General features: G+C 35.2%; 2 protein-coding genes across 7 annotated transcripts in view; both read left to right on the top strand.

The window, feature by feature from the left end:
* Window positions 1-26,358, top strand: part of gus (splA/ryanodine receptor domain and SOCS box containing gustavus) — a 148,642-nt gene that overhangs the window by 60,510 nt on the left and 61,774 nt on the right. For 5 of the 6 annotated variants that reach the window (XM_073968632.1, XM_073968636.1, XM_073968637.1 and 2 more), the window contains one exon: window positions 12,661-13,550. In XM_073968632.1, the coding sequence (XP_073824733.1) occupies window positions 12,661-13,550 (890 nt within the window). Of the gene's footprint in view, window positions 1-11,702; window positions 11,749-12,660; window positions 13,551-26,358 lie in introns of all 6 variants that reach the window. The other variant, XM_073968635.1, reaches the window with a different exon arrangement.
* LOC141392988 (uncharacterized) lies at window positions 6,112-8,959 on the top strand. Its single transcript, XM_073965950.1, has 2 exons — window positions 6,112-7,259; window positions 7,292-8,959. Exons 1-2 carry the CDS (start codon window positions 6,176-6,178, stop codon window positions 7,396-7,398), a joined length of 1,191 nt encoding a protein of 396 aa, XP_073822051.1. The 5' UTR covers window positions 6,112-6,175; the 3' UTR covers window positions 7,399-8,959.

Raw genomic sequence — 26,358 nt, 5'->3', positions numbered from 1 at the left:
TTCCTCCGCTCTCCATTTTTTCCCATCACCAGTTAAGATTTCGACATGTCTTCCCATCACCAGTTAAGATTTTGACATGCACTCCAACAGCACTCCATTCGGAAATTTTCTTCTCGTGAGTTACCGGAAAAATATTCACAAATTAAATATTATTTAGTTTGTATTAACAAATGTTAACACGCTTATCTCTTTTTGGAAAATGTATGCCGCTGCCTGTAGAGATGTACAAACTGATTTATGTACATGTAGGGATCTCTAACAACTGCTAATAAAATGTAGCGAACGGAGTGCCTTTTTCACGACTACGTTTGGACTGCATCCGGATGCTGTTAAATTGCGAGGAATTGGAGTGACTTTTTCACGACTCCGCTGAACTGCATCCGGATGTTGTTAAAATGTGACAAGTGGATGTGATTCTTTGGATTGCATCCAAATGCGGTTAAAATGTGAGGACTGGAGTGCCTTTTTCACGACTCCGGTTGAACTGCATCAAAACATGCCGTGACAGAACTAGTAAACATTGCACTACTTCCAATTTATTTTGCTGGGTATTAACTACTGTTACAACAACGAGAAGAAACTGCAATTATAGATGTAAACTTTATGATGATAAATAAATTAATAATATAATATTATTTCATTAATTCCTTTGAATTAATAAAATAAGAAAATGAAAATCATTTTTCAATACAGCATTTTCCATTTTCCGAACAAGACATGAAAATTACATGCCAAAGGGTTGGTGAAAATGACGTGCCAAAGATTAGTGAAAATGCTATTCTTGGAAATTGGTTAAGATCCCAGCAAAATAAATTGGAAGTAGTGCAATGTAGACTAGTTCTTTCACGGCATGTTTTTATGCAGTTCAAACGGAGTCGTGAAAAAGGCACTCCATTCCTCACATTTTAACCGCATTTGGATGCAATCCAAAGAATCTCATCCATTTGTCACATTTTAACAACATCCGGAGGCAGTTCAACGGAGTCGTGAAAAAGGCACTCCAATTCCTCACAATTTAACAGCATCCGGATGCAGTGCAAACGGAGTCGTGAAAAAGGCACTCCATTCACTACATTTTATTAGCAGTTGTTAGAGATCCCTACCTGTACATAAATCAGTTTGTACATCTCTACAGGCAGCGGAATACATTTCCAAAAAGAGATAATCGTGTTAACATTTCCAAAAAATTGTTAATACAAACTAAATAATATTTAATTTGTGAACATTTTTCCGGTAACTCACGAGAAGAAAATTTCCCAATGGAGTGCTGTTGGAGTACATGTCGAAATCTTAACTGGTGATGGGAAGACAATATCAAACCCATTTAGCAGATGAAGCAAAAGCACTTAAGCTTGGATTAAATGAAGAGCGGAGGAAACACACATGTTTGCGATTGAATTCAATAGAGAATTTTCATAACTTGTGTTAATTTAATAAAGGTATTAATATTTTTGTTTTACACAAATAATAAATGCATTTTATTTTGTTATTCAAAACTCGTGCTATAGACTGCCTCCTATTCTACCCCAAAGGGTCAGTTAAAATGCAATGCCAAAGGGTCAGTTAAAATGCGGTGCAATGGAGTGCCTCTTTCCGGGGTCACTCCCTTGTAAAAATCATGAGTGAAAATGCATAATTTGATGCACTTCCAAATCACTTGTACATATCATTTAACTGCCTCTTTGGAGGCAAACTTTTCGCTGGGTAGTAATTTTGGCTCAATACACTCGGGTTGGTGCAGCCGTCTAAATTCCTATAGGGCACCGTGCGAAACATCTCCCAGCATGCGGCACAGGCCCGCACGACACACTTCACCTTTTCAACTGCCCCAACAAACGTATTAACAAACTTAAGTATAAGTATGGTTTCAAACCATCGAAATAGTCGGATTAAGCAGAAAAATGAACATACAAACATATAAACTACTGTTACAACAACAACAAACTGCAATTGTGGATATATACTTTTTGATGATAATTAAATTATATTTATTTCATAAATTCCTTTGAATTAATAAAGAAATCATGAAAATCGTACTTCAATACAGCATTTTCCATTTTCCGAACAAGACATGAAAATTTCATGCCAAAGGGTTGCTGAAAATGACATGCCAAAGATTAGTGAAAATGCTATTCTAGGGAATCGGTTAAGATGACATGCCAATGGATTGGTATAGATGCCATGCCAAAGAATTGTTGGAGATGTCATCCCACCGAGTTAGCGAAGATGACATGCTTAGGATCTGAAAATAAATTGCATCTTTTGGGGGTCACGCTCTTTTAAATAGAATGAGTAAAGATGCTAAAAAATGACATTCCATGTCCATGTCGAAATCTGAACTGGTGATAAGTAGATAATAGAAAAAAATCTTTTCTTAGATGAAACAAAATCACTTGCGAGGTAAACTCTGTTGCGGTTGCAGCGGCGGTGATTAAGTTGCAATTTAAAAACAATAATGAATGACAGATTAATTGTAGTTATTTCTTGAGGTGATTTGAATTAATGACGTGTCAAAGCACTCGTGTAAATTACATGCTTTGGATACAAAAATTAATAGCATCTCTTGGGGTCAACGAAGATGCTAATAAGATGACATTCCAGATCATCATGGGTACCAACTACTTTAAAAAAAATATCAAAAAATATTTTATAACAAACTAAGCCAACCATGATCCCTTACGGCGGTTATTTCTTCAATTTAATACAGGATACTACCTCCAGCTCTCCTGTCGGACCAAATCCTGTATAAGCCTGAGAGCCTGTAGAGTATTTCATTATAAATTCCATACACATGACAACTCTTTTTCTATGTTACAATTTCTTTCATTTAAAATACACAACATTTAAATGCTGATAGCAAATAGAAAGTGAATTATTTAGTCATTTTGACTAATTCTGTAACTCTCTACCGATGGAATTAACGACAAATGTCGATAGTTTGAGATATTTGTCGGTAAATGCTATTCTGTATACTAATTTTACCGATTTTTGTCGGTATAAGATAAAAAGAATTTTCATATTTTAAACAAAATATCAATGAAAATCCCATTTTTAAGAAAAGGCGTTTTTTCATTGCAAATAAAAATGTAACAGGAGATACATTTCTTTACACATAAAAAAAGAAAATTATGCGACATATGGAGGAACCTTTGGATCTAAGTGATAGGAAGCTTATGACACTTTACAAATTGGAGATGGATACCTTTTTTGAAATAATGGATAAAACTGGGAAACCTCCAGAATTGCGGAAAAAATCTTTGGAAAAATAAAAACGCCAACAACAATAATAGGCATCAGCACGGCTTTGTTGATCAATGCGTAATGCAAAAACAACAACTTTGAACTGATGAACTGAACTGATGAAGTTGTTTGGTGATAACTGAAACTATAGTATTCCCTACCCTCCGCCCGCAACTAATCAATTTCATATCCACTGTAAAACATTTTGTTGTTATTCAAATACTTGAATACAACAAAATATGGACTCAAGCTGAAATAAACACAAAGATGAAAAATAATAACTATTTTCAGTACGAACGAAATATTTTTAAGAAAAAGAATATCACCATGGAATTCTAAAAAATCAACCAATTTATCGATATTACACCGGTGTGCCTAAACCAACTTTTGATGAAAACCGCTTACACATGGGAAGATTTCGCGGATTCTGAAACAGCAATGTCCATAGATAAGAAAAATAAAGAAAACAGAAAAAATCGCCGGAGGGATTTTTAAATAAATGGCGATCAAAATTCACAATTTTAGGGCTTTTTAGGTTTTCACGATTTTGCTTGGAAACCGCAAGTCGTATCGAAATGAGTCTAAAGAAAATGTTGTAGCTGTGAAAATTAGGTTTTACCATTTTTGAGATATAGAGGTTCAGTTCAAATTTGTAGGTTTTTATCTTAAGTATTCAAGTTTTTGCTTGGAAACCGCAAGTCATATCAAAATAATATATAATTGTTCCACAAACATCCCATACGGGACAAGGGAGACCTCTCTCATATCAATGAGTGCACCCCGATTCATATTAGCTCAGTGATATGGGACCTACAGTTTATCGCCGAGTCCGAACGGCGTGTCCTAAGACACCGCTTATAGAGAAGTTTTACATGGCTGAAATACTCAGGAAATGTCGCCAACATTACTGAGGGGTATTTTGCCAACGTTGAAAATTTTGATGTTTGACTGGCCGGGGAATCGAACCCACGACCTTCACCGTGCAAGGCGGGTGTGCATACCATTGCACCACGTTGGCGCCCCATATCAAAATGGGACTAAAGAAAATGTCGAAGCTGTGAAAATTCTCTACAAGACTGGATGATTTATTTTTTCCTAGGTTGTACCATTTTCAAGATATGTAAGTTTTATTTGAAAAATTGCAGTAGTGACATTGTTTTATAAGAAGGCGATACAGTCAGTGCATTGTCTCAATTTGAACTTCTATATCTCAAAAACGGTGAAACCTACGAAAGTATCATAAAGGTCAATCTTGTGGAGAACATTTTCTTTAGACCCATTTACATAGGACTCGCGGTTTCGAAGCAAAATTGTGAAAACCTAAAGAACCCCTAAAAATGTGAACTTAAATGTTTTACGTGTCGTAAATACAATTATTATGACCTCCTCATTTCCATCGCTTTGGAAAATAGGCAAAATAATTCCAATTCGAAAATCTGACGCAATAAATGATTTCAGGCCAATTTCAATCATGCCAATTCTTTCTAAGATAGCGGAGCACATTATTAAAAAACAGATTTTAGAACATATATCTTCTCCATTTTTACTTCATGATGCGCAATATGGCTTTAGGCGTGGCAGAAACACTACTTCACTTCTTGTAAGCCTTACTGATAATATTCGACATGTTGTCAGCAGTCATGGTGGCTGTGCACTTGTTTCAGTTGATTTGGAAAAAGCCTTTGATAGGATTGATCATGTGCTATTAGTCAATAAGCTATGTAGTCAGTTTGTATTTTCCACATCAGCTTGCTCCTTAATGAAATCCTATCTTGCGGATAGGTATCAATATGTGTTTGCCAGTGGTAATCAATCGAATTTATTATCTGTAACTAGTGGTGTACCACAGGGGTCGGTGCTTGGTCCACTGTTGTTTATAATGTTTATGAACGATCTTTATGATTCTGTTGCTTCTTCTAATTGTCAGCCTTTTGCATTTGCTGATGATATTCAACTGTTGTTTAGGTGTGGTGCAGGATTCCCGGATGTTATGCAAAGTGCTATATCGTATACGGCTTCATTTATGAGTAACTGGATGTCCCTCAACAAGTTGTCGTTAAACCTAAATAAAACGAAGGCTATAAAGTTTGGTCCTAATTCTTCTGGGCCTGAAGTTAATGTCATGTTCAATAGTACAGCAATTGAGTTCGTGGTGTTGTTTTGGATCGTGAACTGACATTTGAGTCCCACGTTAACTCATTAGTATCAAAAATAAATTATATGTTGAAAAAATTTTATAGCTCTGAGCTCTCTCTTTCAGTTGAGATGAAGAAATATATTGCACGTACGTTAGTTATGCCAAATACCAAGGTTAAGGCCCTTTTTAGAACGATCGTTTCTAGTCAGAGTTGCTCGGGTATATAATATGTTGCCATTGACTTTGAGATCTTTTAATCATTCGTTGTATACTTTTCGAAATAAGCTTTTAGAGTACTTTGTGTCAACTTACTTACTTACTCACAACACTTAGTGTTTTGTATCCATATATACCTTTTGTAAATGCACTTATATTCCTCAATTATTGCTTAAATTGTGATGATAATAACAATAAAATTATATGAATAATTAGTTTAATTATACTGAGTAGTTCCAATCCCTTATGAGTGTCAGTACATTTTTTATTATTTTTTATAGGTATATACATATTGTGAAATTATATTGCATATTATTTGATCTTGTGATCCCTACATGACAAGTCTATAAATTTTTTGGCTCTGTCAAGTAAATAATTAAAAGTTGAAATTTGAAGTTTATCCAGTAGTACCTGGCTGCATATATGCTTTTTGCTATTTTTGGGGTTGCCTGGAAGTGATCTTTGTTGGAGTTCTTGTTTTTTTTTGCTGTGCTGCATCGATTTATTTTGCCTGCTGTTTTTTGCCGGTTGTTTTGGTTTGCATAACCTCACATACATACATACATACGCACATTTGTAAACATGCCATCGCAATGTATCTGCAATGTTTGTAATGAGCATATTGCTAAAACTAAATATAAAATTGGATGCACTGGCTGTCCACATTATTTTCACTTGGACTGTGTGGGTATAACTGAAGCTGAGGCCAGAAGTAATAAAGACCTTAGATATACTTGTGTTGCCTGTGTTCGGGCTCGTGGTGGTGATGATGTTGTTGGTGTTGTTGATCATGGTGCTGATGTTGGGTTGGTTGGTGGTGATGGTTCCCTTCCTCGTAGTGCCTCTGTTGCTCAGAGTCTTGTTGTTGACAATTCTGATGCTCTGCGCCGTTTGAAAGATGACTTATTATTGTCCATGAAGCGGCAGTTGGATATCAACATGGCACAATTTATGCAGGAGTTTGAAGCCAAAACGGATGTGTTTTTTGAATCCCTTAATACCCAATTTGCTGAGTTGAAGAGCAGCTTTGCTGAGGTTAATAAGTCGGTCAGTGAGTTGAAGTTGTCTGTTTATGAGGTGCGCAAAACTGCTACTGATATGGAGAGGAGATTGTCGGAGAGAATATGTGAATTAGAGAAGTTTAATTCCGTCCTTCAGCGCAGATTAAATCGGGCGAATGTTGTTATTAGAGGCCTGCCAGATAATATTAGAGACCTAAGGGCGCAGATAATTAATATTGCAAAGGTTTGTGGAATACAACTGGATCGTAGAGACTTGATGCAGTGTTGCTATATCTCTGACCGTAGAGCTGTGCTTGTGAAGTTTAATTCTGTCCAGGATAGAGATGCACTGATGCGCAATTTTGCTAAAAAGGGGCGTATCCTTCTGAAGGAAGTTATGGAGAATTGCCTTGTTGAATCGCGTATTTACATAAATGATCACTTAATCAAGTCAACGTCGAAGTTAATCTATGCCTGCAGAGGTTTGCTCAGAAGGAAGCAAATTAAGAAATTTAGACTGATTAATGGTGATGTGCCTTTGGTAGAAGTAATTCTTCCTGATGATGTGAAAACGCGATTTGAGGAGAGGGAGCTGCTTGCATTAGCTAATCGTGGCGGAGGTAATGGTGTGCAGTCGTGTGATGCTCCTAATTTGTTGGAATCTGGTGGCTGTGTTGTGCAACCTTCTGTTGTGTAGTTGTGTATGGTATGCAATATATTATTATTATATTATTGATCTCATTTTTCAATTTTTCTTTATTTTACTTGAGGCTAGTTATTGGAAATGCGTTTTTGCGATTTTGAATTTGCTCGCTTAAATAAATATATCTTCTGTTTTTATTCTTATAAGTTTTCTATGCTTTGTCAAACTTTTATGTATGTGCTCCCCAGTCTCTTCATTAATTTTGATGTCTCTTAGTGGGAATCTTGGACCTGTGATTAGTGACGCCCAGTTTTTTAAGCAAAACTTCTCTGGAAGTGATGGTAAATTTACGTATGGTCATCTTAATTGCCAAAGCTTGCGCCCTTCCAGGTACAATAACAAAATTGATGAGATTAAGTGTATACTTGTCGGTAGTGGTATTGACGTTTTTGCCGTTACTGAATCTTGGCTCAACTCTTCTGTCTCATCGAGGTCATTGAGTATTCCAGGGTATAAGGTTCTGCGAAGTGATCGGTTTGGTCGTATTGGCGGGGGTGTAGCATTGTATGTGTGCGATAAATTTTCCTATAAGGTAGTTTTTCGGTCGGTGAATTATGGTGTATGTGAGTCTTTGTGCGTTGAACTGCGTTTGGGTGGCGCCATTATGCTTTTTACTGTTGTGTATTTGCCCCGTGGCAATATTGAGTGCTTTCGTAGAGTTCATGAGAATATTTTTGATTCGTATTCGAATGTTATTGTTTGTGGTGACTTCAATTATAATTTGTTTAAGGTATCGAATGCAGCGTCGTTGCGTAACTTTTGTCGATCTCTGGGATTGTCTATTGTCCACAATTGCAAGCCAACGCACTTTGATCTTGCTCATGGTTCCTCCTCGTTGATCGATTTTTGCCTCGTCAGTGATGCCTTAAGTGTAGGGTTTTCCTCTCAGGGGCAGTGTCCTGGAGTTTCTCATCATGCTTTAATCTTTGGTATGATTGAAATTCCAGTTGTTGTTGAAGAGAAGGTAATTGAGTTCCTGGATTTTAATAGAGCTGATTGGCTGGGAATTGGAAACTTGTTGTGCAATTTCGATTTTAGCCCTCTGTATAACACAAGTGATGTTGATCATCAGCTTGCTCTTTTTGATCTGTTGTTCCAAAATTTGTTCTCTTTTGTGCCTGTTGTGTCTCGTCGAGTTAATCCCAAAAATGATGCATGGTTGGATTTGGATGTGGTGAAGTCGTCTCGTTCTATGAGAGACTTAGCTTATTTTGAATGGCGCAGACGACCTACTGATGGTAATAGGCGAATCTATTGTATGTATCGTAATCGATGCAAAGCTGTAATGCGTAATGAGAGGAGAAAATTTTATGAAACAATGTTTGGTCGTATGAATGATACTCAATTGTGGAAATCGCTTAAATCCTTTGGTTGTCTAGATGATGGTGATGAGGTTCCTTTTATTGATGTTAATGCGGTTAATGATTATTTTTGTGGTGTGAGCAACTCGAGTTTGATGGTTAATAGGAGAGTTGATGAGACCAATGTTGAGGATTCCTTTAGGTTTTACTGTGTGTATATTGAAGATGTTGTGAGTGCTTTGCGTAAGGTTAAGTCTGGAGCTGTTGGTGTTGATGGGTTGCCTATTAAGTTTTTTAGGTGTGTCTTTCCTTATATATGTGGTCACTTTTTGCATTTTATTAACACTATTTTTATGACGTCGACGTTTCCGCAAGCCTGGAAGGTAGCTCGTGTTGTGCCTGTGCCAAAGAAAGGGGGTTCGTATAATCACACGAATCTTCGCCCAATAAGCATATTGCCGTCGATGTCGAAGATTGTTGAACACATTGTTAAGAATGCTATTGTAGAGTTTATTGATGACCGTAAGTGTTTGAGTAGTTCCCAGTATGGGTTTCGACATGGCCATAGTAGTACTTTGCATTTGTTATGCCTCACTGATCTTATTCGCGATGTTTTCAATGGTTCTGATGTTGGTTTACTTGTTGGTCTTGATTTGTCCAAGGCCTTTGATTCCGTTGATCATGGCCTTCTGCTCCACAAGTTGAGGCATAAGTTTGGTTTTTCTCTTTCTGCCTGTAGGTTGATTTCTTCATATCTATTGGGTAGGTCCCAGTTTGTGGAGCATAGGGGTGTTCGGTCTGATGTTAGTGATGTTCGGCGTGGTGTCCCGCAGGGTTCGGTGCTTGGGCCCCTTTTGTTTATAATGTTTATCGATGACATTGTGGATTCAATTGCAGGTTCTGGCTGTAGTATTTTTATGTATGCGGATGACATCCATGTTTTCTTCAGGAGTGTAAATCTCTTGAATCTGGAGAATTTAGCAAATTCTGTGCTACAATCGCTATCACTTTGGATCTCCTCTAATGGTTTGTCTATCAACTGGGATAAAACTGAAGCTGTTGTTTTTAATACGCCTGTTAATTCTGTAATTCCTAATATCTGTGTGAGTTCTTCTGTTGTTAATGTTGTTGGTGAGATTCGGTGCTTGGGTGTAGTCATCGATTCTAAGCTTAGTTTTGTAACGCATATTGATGTTCTGTTGTCTCGTGTTCGCTTTCAGCTTAGGAGGCTTTATAGTCTCCAAGTATATTTACCCCTTAATGTTAGGTGGAAAGTTGCTATGTCGTTGTTGATGTCTCATGTAAACTACTGTTTGGAGGTTGTTTCTGGAGCTAGTTCTTCTCAAATGCTGCGTGTTCATAAGATTGTTAATTCTATTGTGCGATATGTGTTTGGTTTGCGACGTGGTGACCATGTTTCGCAATTTGTTGTTAAATTCCTGGGCTTGTCCTTTGACAAGTATGTTGAATATCGCCTTCTTTTATGCCACTATAGGATAATGAAGGACGTCAACTCTCCCCTCTTTAATAAGTTTGTGTTTAATCGATACTTTAGGAATCCTCAATTGTCATTTCCTATATTTTCGTCGTGGATAGGAGAGCATTCTTTTGTTGTTAGGGTTGCAAGATTTTGGAATCGGTTACCTCTTGACCTACGTAATTTTGCTTTCTCCACCTTTGTTTTTAAGAGAAGGTGTTTTGAGCATATCTCTAATAGATTAATGTAGATTAATGTTTGTTTACTAGTCACTAGTTACAGGGTATACATATATACTTGTGATTTTTGTGGCTGGGGAGCCATATTTATATTGTTTGTTTTTTTTGGATGTGGTTCCTGTAGACCTTCTATGTTCACTCTAGTGATTGAGTGAAACATAGCATTTATTGTGTAGGGACGTCCCTTGCTCATCTCCCCTCCACTTTTCTTAACATTTGTTAAGTGAAGTGCAGTGGTTAGTGGCTATGAATAGGGAGTCTATTTATATTTGTATTTCAATGAATTCCTTTGATAGTCATTAATCATAGAATGCATAGTATTTATGTATATATTTTATTTATGTATTTATATATATATTTAATTTTAGTTATTTACTTCTAAGTTCTTGGTGTTTGGATATTGTAGTAAGATAATATAAGTTATTGGCCATGTTGGCTTTTTTATATTACAATTGATGAATAAATGAAATGAAATGAAATGAAATGAAATAAATGCGTAAATGAACAGGAAATATTGTTACTTTTGTGAGTAGTTCCGATTCTTAGAATACGTTTTGTACAGTTATCAACTGTTTTTTATGGGTAGCTTCAAACCTTTAATTTTTTTTAAAGATAATTTTTTAACAATAATATTATTATACTAATGTAATTTTGTTTAAGTAGTAAGCGATCCCTTTTATTTATACTATATCTAAATCATGTTATATAAATCGAATTGTAGTTTACAGCCTTAGGTCGTAAGACTGGGCATTATTGTTAAATAAATAAATAAATAAATAAATAAATAAATAAATAAATAAATAAATAAATAAATAAATAAATAAATAAATAAATAAATAAATAAATAAATAAATAAATAAATAAATAAAAAAAAATAAAAAAAAAATCGCGATTTTTTTGAAAATCCCTCCGGCGATTTTTTTGTTTCTTGATATTTCTCATCTATGAGCATTGTAGTTTCAGAATCTGCAAAAACTTCCCAGGTGTAAGCACCTTCCATTTAAAATTAGTTAAGGCGCACCCTGCAATGGATTTGACAATGAAAATCCATTGGATTTACTAAATATAGTTATATTTAAATTTAAACTGGGAAACCCCCAGAATTACGGGGAAAATCTCTGGAAAAATAATAACTATTTTCAGTACGAACGAAATATTTTTAAGGATATTTATAAGAAGGAAGAATATATCACAATGGAATTCTAAAAAAATCAACCAATTTGTCGATATTACACCATGTTTACATTAGAGCTTGTCGGGTTAACATCCCTTATGATAATTTATACGTATACGCAATGGATTTGACAATGAAAATTCATTGGATTTACTAAATATAGTTATATTTAAACGTACATTTATAGTTTTAACTACGATTTTTTAATTTTTAGGTTGAATTTTTCTACATGTATTACATATTTGGTCTGTTCCAGAACGGTAAGAAACTACTAATTTTTACTATTTTTCGATATTATAAAGGAAACATTGTTATCGTAGTAAAAATTTGTAGATTCTTGCAGGTTCTAGAATACACAATCATTTTATATACAATAGTAATTTAAATAATTTCATCAGAAATTTGAATTATGTTAACTTTGAATGCGCATTATTTCGTTTAAAGTGTGATGATTTTTTCCATTTCTCCTAAAAGTAACAAGAAACATTTTAAAAATTAGAATAATTTATGTTTTAATTTTTATGTTGAATTTTTTTACATGTAATTACATGTATTACATATTTTGTCTGTTCCAGAACGGCAAGAATCTACTAATTTTTACTATTTTTGATATTATAAAGGAAAAATTGTTATCGTAGTAAAAATTTGTAGATTCTTGCAGGTTCTAGTATACACAATCATTTTATATACAATAGTAATTTAAATAATTTAATCAGAAATTTGAATTATGTTAACTTTGGATGCGCATTATTTCGTTTAAAGTGTGATGATTTTTCGATTTCTCCTAAAAATAACCAGAAACATTTTAAAAATTAGAATAATTTATGTATTTATGTATTTCATTTTGAAATTACGTGCATCTTCTTTAAAATTCCGTCATTCTACCGATATTCTTCGCTAATATTTTTGTATCGATAACTTAGAGTTACAGAATAGCACTTTCGGTATTTCAAGCGAACATTTTCGTTAATTAACTATATCGGTTCGGTAAAAAAAGTTACAGAATCCCACTACTGGTCTTTGAGACAAATGCTTTGTGAAACATTGGCAACAATATCTGTTAGTTACTTCAGCGTTCATCATTTTGAGTTGCAATAAAAAATATTATTTTACCAAAACATGCTGTTAGTATACAAGCAAAATACAACATACCTTTTTTTGTTTACTTATAGATATATAGGTGGAAAGACGCCTGCAGTAAGGTCAAGTGATAGACGTCGACCACAGAGCCTGTCATCATCAGTTACGTCGCTTCGTGTTAATTTCTCAAGACTGGAACCTCGAGATTTTGAAAGGCTGCGATTGTCTTACAAGGTGGCAACAGTGGATCACAGAAGATCTCGAAGTTGTCGTGTTATGAACATGGGCCAAAAAATAAGTGGCAGTGTTAAAACTGTGAATCGAAATGACTCTCAAACCCCTTTTAAGCCAATCATACCCAGAGAGTTGGCCCTTGATTTTGTAAATCCAGCAAGAATAGATATTTTATTAGATATGCCTCCCGCGAGTAAAGAAGTTCAGCTGAAACATTCTTGGAACTCTGAGGATAGATCTCTCAATATTTTTGTTAAGGAAGAGGATAAACTGACTTTTCATCGACATCCTGTGGCTCAAAGTACCGACTGTATTCGTGGAAAAGTTGGTATGACAAAGGGGCTTCACATATGGGAAATATATTGGCCCACAAGACAGAGAGGTACTCATGCCGTTGTTGGGGTTGCTACAGCAGAAGCACCTCTACATTCCGTTGGTTACCAAAGTCTAGTTGGTTCAACAGATCAAAGCTGGGGATGGGACTTAGGAAGAAATAAACTGTATCACGATTCCAAGAATTATGCTGGTGTCACCTATCCTAAAATATTGAAAAATGACGAAGCTTTCTTGGTCCCAGATAAATTTTTAGTAGCTCTTGACATGGACGAAGGAACTTTAAGTTTTATTATTGATCATCAGTACCTAGGTGTGGCATTTAGAGGACTGAAAGGTAAAAAGCTGTATCCAGTAGTATCAGCAGTATGGGGCCACTGTGAAGTTACCATACGTTATATTGGAGGCCTTGATCGTAAGTAAAATTTTTCATTTAATATACATTAATATATACCGTCATTGAATGTTTTTATGTATTTATTTGATTTGATTGAAACTAACGCTTTTAGATGTACATTTCATTACGTTTATTAATTCAACTTAACTAGGAATACAATATAAGAAAGAGTGCTGACAGTTCTCAACTGCTGAGATAATTAGTGTTACCATATCGATATTATAAATGTAGGGATCTTTATGATAAAAATACTGAATTGAATAAAATAATGTGAATACAATACTAAGCAATGTAGTCTCGCAAATGAAAAGGTTTGCTCCGGACTCTTTCAGATCTTCGAAGAACAGGAGGAGTTTGAATTTGATGCCGTCGTTGAGGTGTTACCACTGGTGAACTATCTGGACGATTTGAAGTAGTGATAGTTATATTCTCAGGTGGATGATTCTGTTGAGCTAGTTCATGATGATAATAACTTAAATCATGCATTCGTTGATTATTGTTTGCAGGATCCGATGGTTTTGACATTCAGTTGCAAAATGGACATTTCGTATTGGGACTCTGGTGGACTTTAATTGATCAATGTGTCTTTTTTTAAGTGTAGCCGTCATCAAATTTAATTAAGTAGTGTAGTTCTCCAAATTTCTTTAAAACGGTTCCAATTTTCCAAATGTTTTTTTTTTTTTTAATTCCTGTTTAGTTTTTAAGGCATCGAGATTTATTCGAATTGTTCGAATAGTTCGGCTGGTGTTTTCCACAATTGAGGGGAGCTGCGCGATACCTTTGAACAATTTCGTAGACTTTGTTTTACATTGAGCCTGGTTCCGATGACATTGCTTTGAGTTTGCGCTTTAAAATTTGAAATGTGCGTTCGGCTAATCCATTTGTACTCGGGTGACCTGGAGCGGTTAATTTTTGAAAAATTTCATTCCTGGTACAATATGATTTAAATTGTTCGCTTGTAAAAATAGTCGCGTTGTTTGATACCAAAATCGAAGGATAACTATGGGTAGCAAAAATATCCGATAGTAAATCAATTGTTCCTTTGGTTGTTGGGGAGTCGCGTATAACCAGAAATTCCACCCAATTTGATTTTGCATCGATGACAATTAAAAATTCATAGCCTTGAAATGACCCTGCATAGTCAATATCCCAGCAAAATTTATTTGAATTGTTCTATGTGAAGTAGTGATTGAATAGCCTTTTTAGATGCAGTCCACGCAGAGTCATGAAAAATGCATTCCGTTCTTCACATTTTGACAATGTCCGATTTGAATCCATTTCATAAAATTTTCACATTTTAGCAATGTTTACATTTATAATAACGTTTTGCAAATAAAATTCTTAAGAACACAAGAAACAATTTATTTTATGGTATTTTAATGTTTGTATCCCAAAAGATAATCATGGGTGCAAGAAATGTCAGACTGCATCTTTGTTTGTACCCAGCAAAATGTTTGTAGCCAAAGAAGTAGTTGAATCATGAGTGCAAGTGATTTCGGACTACATCTTTTTACGTGAAAGAAGTCATGAATTTTACAAGGGCATGGTGCAGTGAGGATACTGTCTAATTTGCTTCTTAAGCACACATTTTGCATTAGTTCTTAGTAGTGAATAAATATACATTCCATGGAATGTATTTTGAATTGATTTTTCGATTCATTTAAAAATTGATTCGCAAGCAAGCATTTTGAGGATATGGGAGAAGTTAACATCTATTAAGCGAGGATTTTTCACCTCAGGGCCATTTGGAAAAATTATTTAAAAGTGTTGTTGTAACTTTTAATTAATATTTATGGAATATTTCTCTAGGACGATTCGAATTAATATTCGTTCAAATTACTACCAAACTCATGTTTTTGTATAACATTTTTGTTTGAAAAAAAAAAAAACAGTAGTTTGATAATATTTCGATGGTCTTAATGAAATTGAAATATAATGAATATAAAACATTCCATTGTCTCAAATAAATCATTATAAAAAGCGACTGAGTGCAAACAAAAATCAAATACTTTTATTTTAGAAAGTTTGCAAGTGTTGATTTTATTCGACCTTTCTTGAATAATGTAAAGAAGAAGACTTTTTTTGAGCTTTAGGCCAATGTGGGTTTTTTATTTGTTTATTTTATCCAATATTTCGCAATTGTATAAATTGCATCCTCAGGGAATCTACAAAATATGTTTCTTAATATTAATATCACAGCTCTAATTAAACAATTAAACTAATAAAAAATGAAAACAAACACAAAAGATAAATTCTGACACAAAAATCGCTTACATGTAAAAATGCTAGTCAAGTAAACTTAAAAACTATGATAGAGTTCACTATCATTGTCGGTTGTTAAAATTGCACTAAATTACTTTACATATTGCACGATCTCTTTTTGTGTGTCAGATGTCTGTAGCAGTATGCTGCATTGTCTGTGTCGCTCTTGAAGTTGATTCTCTCTGATGGGGATAGATTGTTGATATGCAGCATTTCCAATGTAAGTCTTCGGTTATAATTCTTTTCGGTTTGTAGTATTCGTACTTTCTCAAAGTTTGGTAGGTGATTGTTTGACTTACAATGTTCTGCAAGTGCAGTTTTTTGTGTATGGTTTTGGTTCCTCAATTTTATATCCGACTTGTGAGCCGATAGCCTTGTTTTTAATTTGTTTTTTGTGGTACCTACGTAGAATTTTCCACATTTTTCATCGGGGTTGCCATCACATTCGATTTGGTAAATAACGTTGTGTTTGTCTGAATTCTGTATTTTATCTTTGGTATTGCTAAATAATTTTTTAAGGGTGTTGTTAGTTTTTTGGGCTATTATGACTTTGTTTTTGTCATATAAGTTTGAATTTCTGAATCTCTCCGATATTTTGGGGAGATAAATCATCGATTTGTATATTTTTTCTTCTTTCTTTTCGGGTTCTTTTCGAGTGTTGTGTTGGTTTATCAATCTATTTATCATTCTTATTGGAAAGTTGTTTTGTATTAGAATTTCTCGAATCTTGTTTTTATTGTTGTTGTGGAACTTCTCGTCGCTAATATTAAGTATTCTGTGGACTAAATTCTTGGCTGTATTTACGATCATTTGTTTAGGGTGTTTTGAAAAGAAATTTATGATTCTCCCTGACGCCGTAGGTTTCTGATACCAATCCAATTCCAACTTGTCCTTATTTCTATATATTATCGTGTCTAAATATGGTATACATCCATTTATTTCCTCCTCCATGGTGAATTTTATGTTGCTATTAAAGTTGTTTAGTAAAGTCAGGGTATCAATTATTGCATCTTGGCTAGTTATCACAAAGAGATCGTCAACGTATTTGGTCAATATGATAGGTTTCGTCGTTAATTTTTCTATACAGGTGTCTAAGAGTTTCTCCATGACTATATCAGCCACCAACGGAGAAGCTGGTGACCCCATCGGAAGTCCTTTCTTTTGTTTATATATCTTGTCGTCATATTTGAAGTAGCGGTTGTCCTTTATACAAAATGTTAGAATACTAAAAAATAAGCCCTTTGTCATATTAGTGTATTCTTTAATTTCTTCCCATCTCTCCTCAATGATTCTGATACCTAGATCGACCGGTATACTAGGAAAAAGGGAAACTACGTCGAACGAAACCATCTTGTCATTTTCTTTAATCGTCAAGTTCTTGATTTTGTGTTTGAACGCCATTGAGTCTTGCACATTGTATTTCGAATTGTTTGTTAAGTTCTTTAAAATTGTTACTATATATCTACACAATTCCATAGACGGTGAGTTCACAGAAGAACATATTGGGCGTAAAGGGAAATCTTCCTTATGGATTTTCGGAAGTCCGTACACTCTGGGTGCTGTGGCCACGTCACTTCTAAGTTTGCTTTTAATACTCAAAAATACCCAGAAACATCTTAAAATGCTTCTTGCATAAGGTCATGCGAAAGAGGTGATAAACATCTAAAATTGATTGCATCCTAGCTGCACCATGCCCTTGTAAAAATCATGACTTCTTTCACGTAAAAAGACATAGTAACTTGCACTCATGATTCAAATACTTTTTTGGCTACAAACAAAGATGCAGTCTGCCATTTCTTGCACCCATGATTATCTTTCTGGATACAAACATTTTGCTGAGTAATTAATATACCATTAAATAAATTGTTTCTTGTGTTCCTAAGAATTTTATTTGCAAAAAGTTATTATTAGACATCGGATTTTTGCATGTTTTTTATTTCTCATCCGATTGGACTCAAATTTTGGATCTAGGCGTTTTAAGGGTCAATTTTTCGATATTTGGGGTCATATCAAAAACATGCAAAAAATATGCAAAAAATATGCAAAATATATGCAAAAAATATGCCAAAAAATATGCAAAATATGCAAAAAATATGCAAAATAAGCAAAAAATATGCAAAATATGCAAAAAATATGCAAAATATGCAAAAAATATGCAAAAAATATGCAAAATATGCAAACAGTTTTTGGCCGAAAATCGTCATAAAAGTTGTAAAATTGTCAATTAAAGTTGGAAAAACCATCAAAAAATACATAACAGTGTTCTAAACTAAGACTGTTGACCGTAAAACATCGTTTTTTTCAGCAGATTATTATGTTATTGAGACCATTTACGACAGTGTGGTGTAGGGTATAAAAGTATGGTATTGTAATACAATTTTTTTATTATTAAACTATGCAAAAATATAAAATTTGATAGAATATCAAACGCTCTATGTAAAATTCAATACTTTCTTTGTAATAATTTGTAGCGTTGGGCTGGTTATTGTTCAAAGGGGACAAATCGATGTCGGATTTTTTAAGGCGGCAACCGCATAAAGTTTTTAGTTGGGTCAGATTTTAAGACTGTCAAAGTTTGAGCACAATTGGAATATGTTAACATGTGCCACTGGGGCCCTGACGTTATGAAAATCTCGATTTTTTTGACTATTTAGCGATTTCGGCGACCCATTTCTCTGGAATGGTTAAAGCTTTTTGTCCTTATATATATATATATATATATATATATATATATATATATATATATAATTGTTCCACAAACATCCCAGATGGGACAAGGGAGACTTCTCTCATATCAATGAGTGCACGCCGATTCATATTGGCTCAATGATATGGGACCTACTTCTTATTGCCGAGTCCGAACGGCGTGTCTTACGACACCACTTGTAGAGAAGTTTTTCATGGCTTAAATACTCAGGAAATGTCGCCAGCATTACTGAGGGGGAATTTAGCCACCGTTGAAAATTTGATGTTGCTTGGCCTGGGATTCGAACCGCAGACCTTCTGAGTGCAAGGCGGACGTGCTAACCATTGCACCACGGTTGTCCTTATTAAGCATTAAATTAAAGGCCAATCTGTTCTTAACATTTCTTGCTGAACAACAAACTACGTAAGTATTACAGAATTCGAGATAATAAAGCCAATGTCCCGAAAAACGTGACTAGGTACGCCTTTGTGCGAAAATGGAGACTATTAAAAGACATTTTCTTCATTTTTATCAATTTTTGGAATGAAAACAAAAAAGCCTTTGTCGTGAAGAAAAATACATTTCAGCGGCCAAATATCCGCGTAAATGTATAAAACACATTTGCATTTGAAAAACAAAAAGTTCTTGGACAGAGAAGCCACTACATAGTCGATACGTCCGGAGATTTGCTTCACCACCAGTGAAACCAGGTAACGTAGTTTGGTGACTATGTGGGTTCGAGTCCTTGGCTTTCCTTTTTCACTTGCAAAAAATTTCCGATCATCAAGCTTAACTCTAAACGAGAAAATTAATAAAGAAAACAAATGTCTTTGACATTTTGTTCTAAATTAAATTTATTCGAGAGTCAGACATCATGTGGTTTTGGAGCTATCTGGGTACAGCTGACTACTTGAAGAACGCTCTGCTATGTAGTTCGCAACTTTCAAGTTGTTTACCATACTTTGCGCCTCCTGGAAATTCGGAGTTAATGTTTAATCTCTTGAACAACAAGAATTATGCCAGATCTTTTTCTAGGATTTTCGGCAGTTGCTCTTTTGGAAGTTTGGATCGAATATTTCTGAAGAAATTTGAATCTTTGCTTTGTTAAGATTTTTGTTGCCTTTTGGCTCTTTACGGCGTTTTGCACCGTTGGATCAAACAACGCCAAGCCAACAAGTTCAGGACTAAGATCCACAGGTGATTTATTATTTTGTTATTTCCTTTTTCTGATACTTGTTTGTCTATGTTTTCGTATTTCAATAGATTTTCAATGAGGTCTAGTTCTTGTTTTTATGCTAAACGTATCGTAGAATCTGAAGAACCATCTGTCCCAAAACAATCAAGCGTGGCTTCAAGAAAATCGTAACTATGCAATTGTCATTGGTGCTGGACCCCTGTAAAGTGTATAGGAACGTTACTAGTATCATTATGGCTACAGTAGAAGCTATCGGACAGGATCCCTACAAATATAAGTTCTCTAGAAGCTTTATCCGTGAACAGCGGAGAATAAACCGTGAAAAATAAACGCAACAGCTTCAAGGAACGAGGCTATTTGTGTGCACTGGCATGGAAAACTATTACCAGATATTCTCAAAACAGAGAAGAAAAAACGGGTTGCTGTTCTGGTATCACATGGGGGTAAAGAACAACTCCTATGCGTTCCTGAAACTGACAGTAGCTCATGGGAGAAACCAGAAGTAGCAGTGTACAAATGCCTAGAAAAAAAGGGGGTCCACGAGCTCGAGCAGATATTAGAGAGCTTCTGTACCATCGTACAAACTTGTTAGAAAATTGTTGAGAGGGATTTTTGACTGCAAGTTTGGAAGCACATCCGGACATCAACCAAACATATTCAAGCGATTTCTATAAGAATAGTCTGCGATTGACAAATCCAAGTTCGAAGTAGGCGAGAGTGCTTTAAAACTACTGCCCAGCCCACTTCCCAAGAACAAGAGGCCGTAGAAGCACCTTGCGTTTAAATCGTTCGAGACTGGACGCCCCCAGAATGATTTTTTCTATTTTATTTATTTACACGACAACAACTGAGTGTTATAAGTGAGAGTTTGGGTTATTGATTTTACAAAACGTATAATGAACAAGATAATGTTTATATAGATATAATATAGTATATATTGGGTAAACATTATCAATAGGTTAAAAAAGATATATAGACAATAGATTGAGTTTAATACAAAAAATAGTGAAAATGATATTCAGAAATATTTTTAGGTTCAAAACAAGACCTAAACCGCATTGAAGATTTACTTAATACGAAAGGCATTCACAAACAAATATCAGATAAAAGAAATGGCAAAATGATAAATCATATGTGGTACCTTAGTCCTGAACTTATTGGTCTGGCATTGTTTGAACTGATAGTGCAAAACACCATAAAGATCCAAAAGACGACAAAAATCTTAACAAAGCAAAGATAGAAATTTCTCCAGAAATAATCGATCCAAACTTACTGCCGAAATTCCTAGAAAAAGGTTTACCAGGCATAATTACAAGAGAGACTTAATTGTTGTTCAAGAGATTAAACTTTAAATCCGAATTTCTTGAAAAAGATTCTGCAACTTGACCACAGAACATCAATTACCAGGAGGGGTAAAGGATGGTAAATAACTTGAAAATTGTGAGCGACATAGCAAGGAGTCGAGTTCATCACCAAGTTGTCATCTGTACCCAGATGGCTCCAAAACCACATTATGTCAGTCCCTTCATGCCCGTAATTTCAACGCGTAGTTATCTATGGGTTCACAGATATATCCCGTGTAAGCAACATTTTATAATTTCAACGCATAGGTAACATTACTGAGTCAAAAACGGCCGTGTTACTTACACCAAGGATTTTACCTGGTTAATCGTTGCCAATGTGTTAAAAGTTGTAAAACACTTCTATGTGGCAATGATTTTGCGAAATCATGAATGAAAATCACCAATATTACCACATCATTTCAAAATTTAATTCAAACGCGTAGGCAAAGATAAATAATAGGTAGCTGCGTACCCGTATACCCAGACGTTGAAATTACGGGCATAAGTTAAAATATGTATGAACAAAATGTAAGCGTTTGTCATTGAAGCCATACAATGAATGTACAAATGTCCATCTTTGTGAAAACAAAATTGCATTTGAAAAAGGAAATGTTTGATGGATAGCGATGCCATTCCACTGCCGATATGTCTGATGAGTCTCTACAAAAGGCGAACCATGTCACATAATGGTGGTTGTGAGGGTTCGAATCTTCGGCTTTCCTTTTTCACTTGCAAACATCATCGGTCATTAAGCTCGACTCCAACGAGAAATGAATTAAAATTAATATTAAAATAGATCTTCGCCCTAATAGGCAACATTTTCAAATAAAGTAAAATATATTCGTTTTCATTCGCTAAAATTTGATAATAAAGGAAGAAAAAAGTTGTTTTTTTTAACTAGACTCTATTTTTGCCCTAAGGCCTTTTTCGGGACATTGTGTTTATTAATTCGAATTCAGTAACACTTACGTACATTGTTGTTCAGCAAGAAATGTTAAGAACGATAGCTTTTAATTAAATGCGTAATACGGGCAAGTAGCTTTAACCGTTCCACATATATAGGCCGTCGAAGTCGCCAAATAGCAAAAAAAACAAAAAATAGATTTTCATAACTTCGAGGCCCCAGTACCACGTGTTAACATATTCGAATTGTGCTCAAACTTTGGCAATCTTAAAATCTAATAATACTAAAAGGTTTAGGCGGCTCCCCGGCTAAAAAATCCGAGATCGATTCGGTCCTTTGAGTTACAACCAGCCCAATGCTACAAATTAAATTAAGATGCTACATAAAAAAATATTGAATTTTACATAACACGTTTGATATTTTATCAAATTTTATATTTTTACATAGTTTAATAATAAAAAAATGGTGTTACGATACCATATTTTTATACCCTACACCACACTGTCGTAAATGGTCTGAATAACATAATAATCTGCTGAAAAAAACGATGTTATACGGTCAACAGTCTTAGTTTAGAACACTGTTATGTATTTTTTGGTGGTTTTTCCAACTTTAAATGACAATTTTACGACTTTTATGACGATTTTCGGCCAAAATCTGTTTGCATATTTTGCATATTTTTTGCATATTTTGCATATTTTTTGCATATTTTGTGCATATGCAAAATATGCAAATATGCAAAATAAATACGAAATATGACCCTGCCATTGAATTTAGATTTCTTTGAAACGAATTTTGGTCCAATCAGAATCTTCGTATCTTTAATATTAAAAAATATGCAAATATGCAAAATCCGATGTCTAGTTATTATAAATGTAAACATTGCTAAAATGAGAAAATTTTATGAAATGGATTCAAATCGGACATTGTCAAAATATGAAGAACGGAATGCATTTTTCATGACTCTTCGTGGACTGCATCTAAAAAAGCTATTCAATCACTACTTCACATAGAACAACTTCAAATAAATTTTGCTGGGTAGCCAGCAAAAAGTCATGATTTTTTACAAGGGCATTGTGCAGCTAGGATGCAATCAATTTTATATGTTTATCACCTATTTTGCATGACTCTATGCAAGAAGCGTTTTAGGATGTTTTTTGGGTATTTTTGAGTATTAAAAGCTGACTTTCTAAAATAAAAGTACTTAATTTTTATTTGCACTCAGTCGCTTTTTATAATGATTTATTTAGATATTCCATTGTTTTATATTCACTATATTTCAATTTCATTAAGACTATCGAACTATTATCAAACTACTGTTTTTTCAAACAAACATGAGGTCGTCCTAGAGAAACAGGCCATAAATATTAATTAAAAGTTACCAAAACTCTTTTAAATAATTTTTAATTTTAATTTTTATTCACTGCAATGAACTAATGCAAAATGTGTGCTTAAGTTCAGTTCAGTTTTTGCCTCTCAGTGAACAAGACGCAAGCAGTATCGAGAGAATTGATTGCCTCAATCTCTATATTGTCAAATGAAGTGCGAGAGCTTAAAATGCAGTTTCTGTCGTTTACTGGCAGAAAAAAATACCCCAGCAAAATGTTTGTAGCCAAAGAAGTAGTTGAATCATGAGTGCATGTGATTTCGGACTACATCTTTTTACGTGAAAGAAGTCATGATTTTTACAAGGGCATGGTGCAGTGAGGATACTGTCTAATTTGCTTCTTAAGCACACATTTTGCATTAGTTCCTTGTAGTGAATAAATATACATTCCACGGAATGTATTTTAAATTGATTTTTCGATTCATTTAAAAATTGATTCGCAAGCATGCATTTTGAGGATATTCGACAAGTTGACATCTATTAAGCGAGGATTTTCACTGATTTGAGACCTCAGGGCCATTTGGAAAAAAAGTCTTTGAAAGAGTTCTGGTAACTTCTAATTGATATTTATGGCCTCTTCCTCTAGTTTCGTTCAAAAAATTACTACCAAACTCATGTTTTTGTAGAACATTTTTGTTTGAAAAAAAAAAACAGTAGTTTGATAATAGTTCGATAGTCTTAGGGCCATTATTATATGTTTTCTTTTACTATCGGATGTATTTGAAAACGAAAAATAAACCAATTTGGAGGCATTAAAAATATATAATATACATTAAAAGTTAATGCCAAGAAGCTCCTCCTTAAGCTGAAAACACATACAACGTTTGAGTAAAGTTTTGTGTTGGGCGTCGAGAAAAAAACAACAACAGGGCGACGCCGATACCAAATTCCAGCGCACAGTGGTCCCACTTGTATGGGAAGGTGCGACAAAAATCAATCTGATTTTTTCAGTATATGCTGAAAATAAGTAAAAAATACTTTAGCCAAAAAATCATCAATATATGTAGGTCCAGTCTTTCTTATAGCCCCCCATGTCGCGGTACCACCCGATTTCAGGTATTTTTAAGCTTTTATCTACATTTTCGGCCCTAATGGACTGTACTTTGGTATTTGGGGTTTCCAATGGTCACAAACCCTCGGCGCCAAAAATTCTGGTCTTAGGTCCAGGTTTCGGTATAGCTCTCATATTACGATACCTCCCGATTTCAGGTATTTTGACGATTTTATCAACATTTTCAGCCCGAATCGGTTATAATTTGCCACTTATAGTCCTCAATGATCAAAAACCTTCTGCGCCAAAAATGTTGGTCTTGGGTCAGGTTTCGGTATAGCACTCATATTACGGTACCTCCCTATTTCAGTTATTCTGAGGTTTTTATCTTCATTTTCGGTTCGACTTGGTTGTAATTTGATATTTGGAGTTCTTAGTGGTCAAAAAGGACCATGATCTGCGAATCTGCACCTGGAATGTTCGCACTCTTTATAGAGAAGGTGCAGTCTTCGCATTGGCAGACGTACTTGAAAAGTACAAGACCGATATTACTGCCATACAGGAAATACGATGGATTGGGAAAGGCGTCACAACAACACCTAAAGGCTACGCACTGTATTATAGCTGCCATGACGTAAAGCATGAGTTTGGTTGTGGATTCGTAGTTAGTCGGAGACTAAAACATCTTGTATCCAGCTTCACTCCAGTGAATGAAAGACTTGCTGCTATTCGAATAAAAGCTAAATTCTTCAACATCAGCTTTATTTGCGCTCATGCTCCCACTGAAGAAAAGGACGAACAGACCAAAGATATATTTTACGAGCGCTTAGAAGAAACATATGACCGTTGCCCTGCCCATGACATTAAAATCATTCTAGGCGATTTTAATGCCAAAATTGGAAAGGAGAATATCTTTGGCCCAACAGTCGGGAAATTCAGTCTCCACAGTGAAACATCTGACAATGGTATGAGACTGATAGACTTTGCAGCTGCAAAAAACATGGTAGTTAGCAGTACCAGATTTAATCATCTCGATATTCATAAGGGCACCTGGCTGTCTCCAGATCAGAAAACAAGAAACCAAATTGATCATGTTGTGATAGATGGAAGACATTCATCGAGCGTGTTGGATGTACGATCGTTCCGAGGCGCAAACATTGATTCGGACCACTACCTTGTTGCAGCAAAGGTACGCACCCGCTTAAACGTAGCAAACAAAGTACGAACAGACACAACACGAAAGTTAGACATCGGTAAGCTGCAATCACAACAGATAGCCACAGCATATTCCACTCAACTAGCCCAATTGCTTAATCAAAGCCCTCCTCATCCCGATAACATATCAGCGCAATGGCAAAGCATTGCCCACTCCATGCAAACAGCCGCAAAATCCATACTTGGATACCAGAGACCTCCACCAAGGAATCCATGGTATGATGAGGAGTGTCGTGCTGCCACCGAAGAGAAAAATGCGGCATATAAGGCTACTTTACAATCCGTAGCAACGCGTAGCGCACGAGAGAGATACAGGGAGAAAAGGAGAGAGGAGAAACGTCTTTTCCGCAGGAAAAAGAGAGAGATGGAAAAGCGGGAGTGTGAAAAAATCGAGATGTACAGGAGCCAGAATGAAGTCCGAAAATTCTACCAAAGAGTCAAGCATCAAACTGATGGCTTTGGTACAGGCACATCCTCCTGTAGAGACCAGCAAGGTAATTTGGTAACTGATACAGATAGTGTACTCAGGATATGGAAAGAACATTTTTCAAATCTGTTGGTATCCAATAGCAGCGAAGACGACGAAGATACCACAGTCCCAATCCCAGAAGATGGTATTGAATGTATACCGCCCAGCCAAGATGAGGTAGAGACAGCAATAAATCGGCTGAAGAATAATAAGGCAGCAGGGGCCGATGGCTTACCAGCCGAGCTGTTCAAAACCGGAGGCGACACGCTGATAAGGTGTATTCATCAGCTAGTTAGCACCATCTGGCAGGAAGAACGAGTACCCGACGATTGGAACCTGAGTATCCTGTGCCCCGTCCACAAGAAGGGAGATAA

The sequence above is a fragment of the Musca autumnalis genome, unplaced genomic scaffold (genome assembly GCF_047663935.1).
Source record: "Musca autumnalis isolate F117 unplaced genomic scaffold, ASM4766393v1 scaffold_2, whole genome shotgun sequence".
Taxonomy (NCBI): Eukaryota; Metazoa; Arthropoda; class Insecta; order Diptera; family Muscidae; genus Musca; species Musca autumnalis.
Note: the sequence above shows the minus strand (reverse complement) of the source record. Positions and strands in the feature narration are given on the sequence as shown.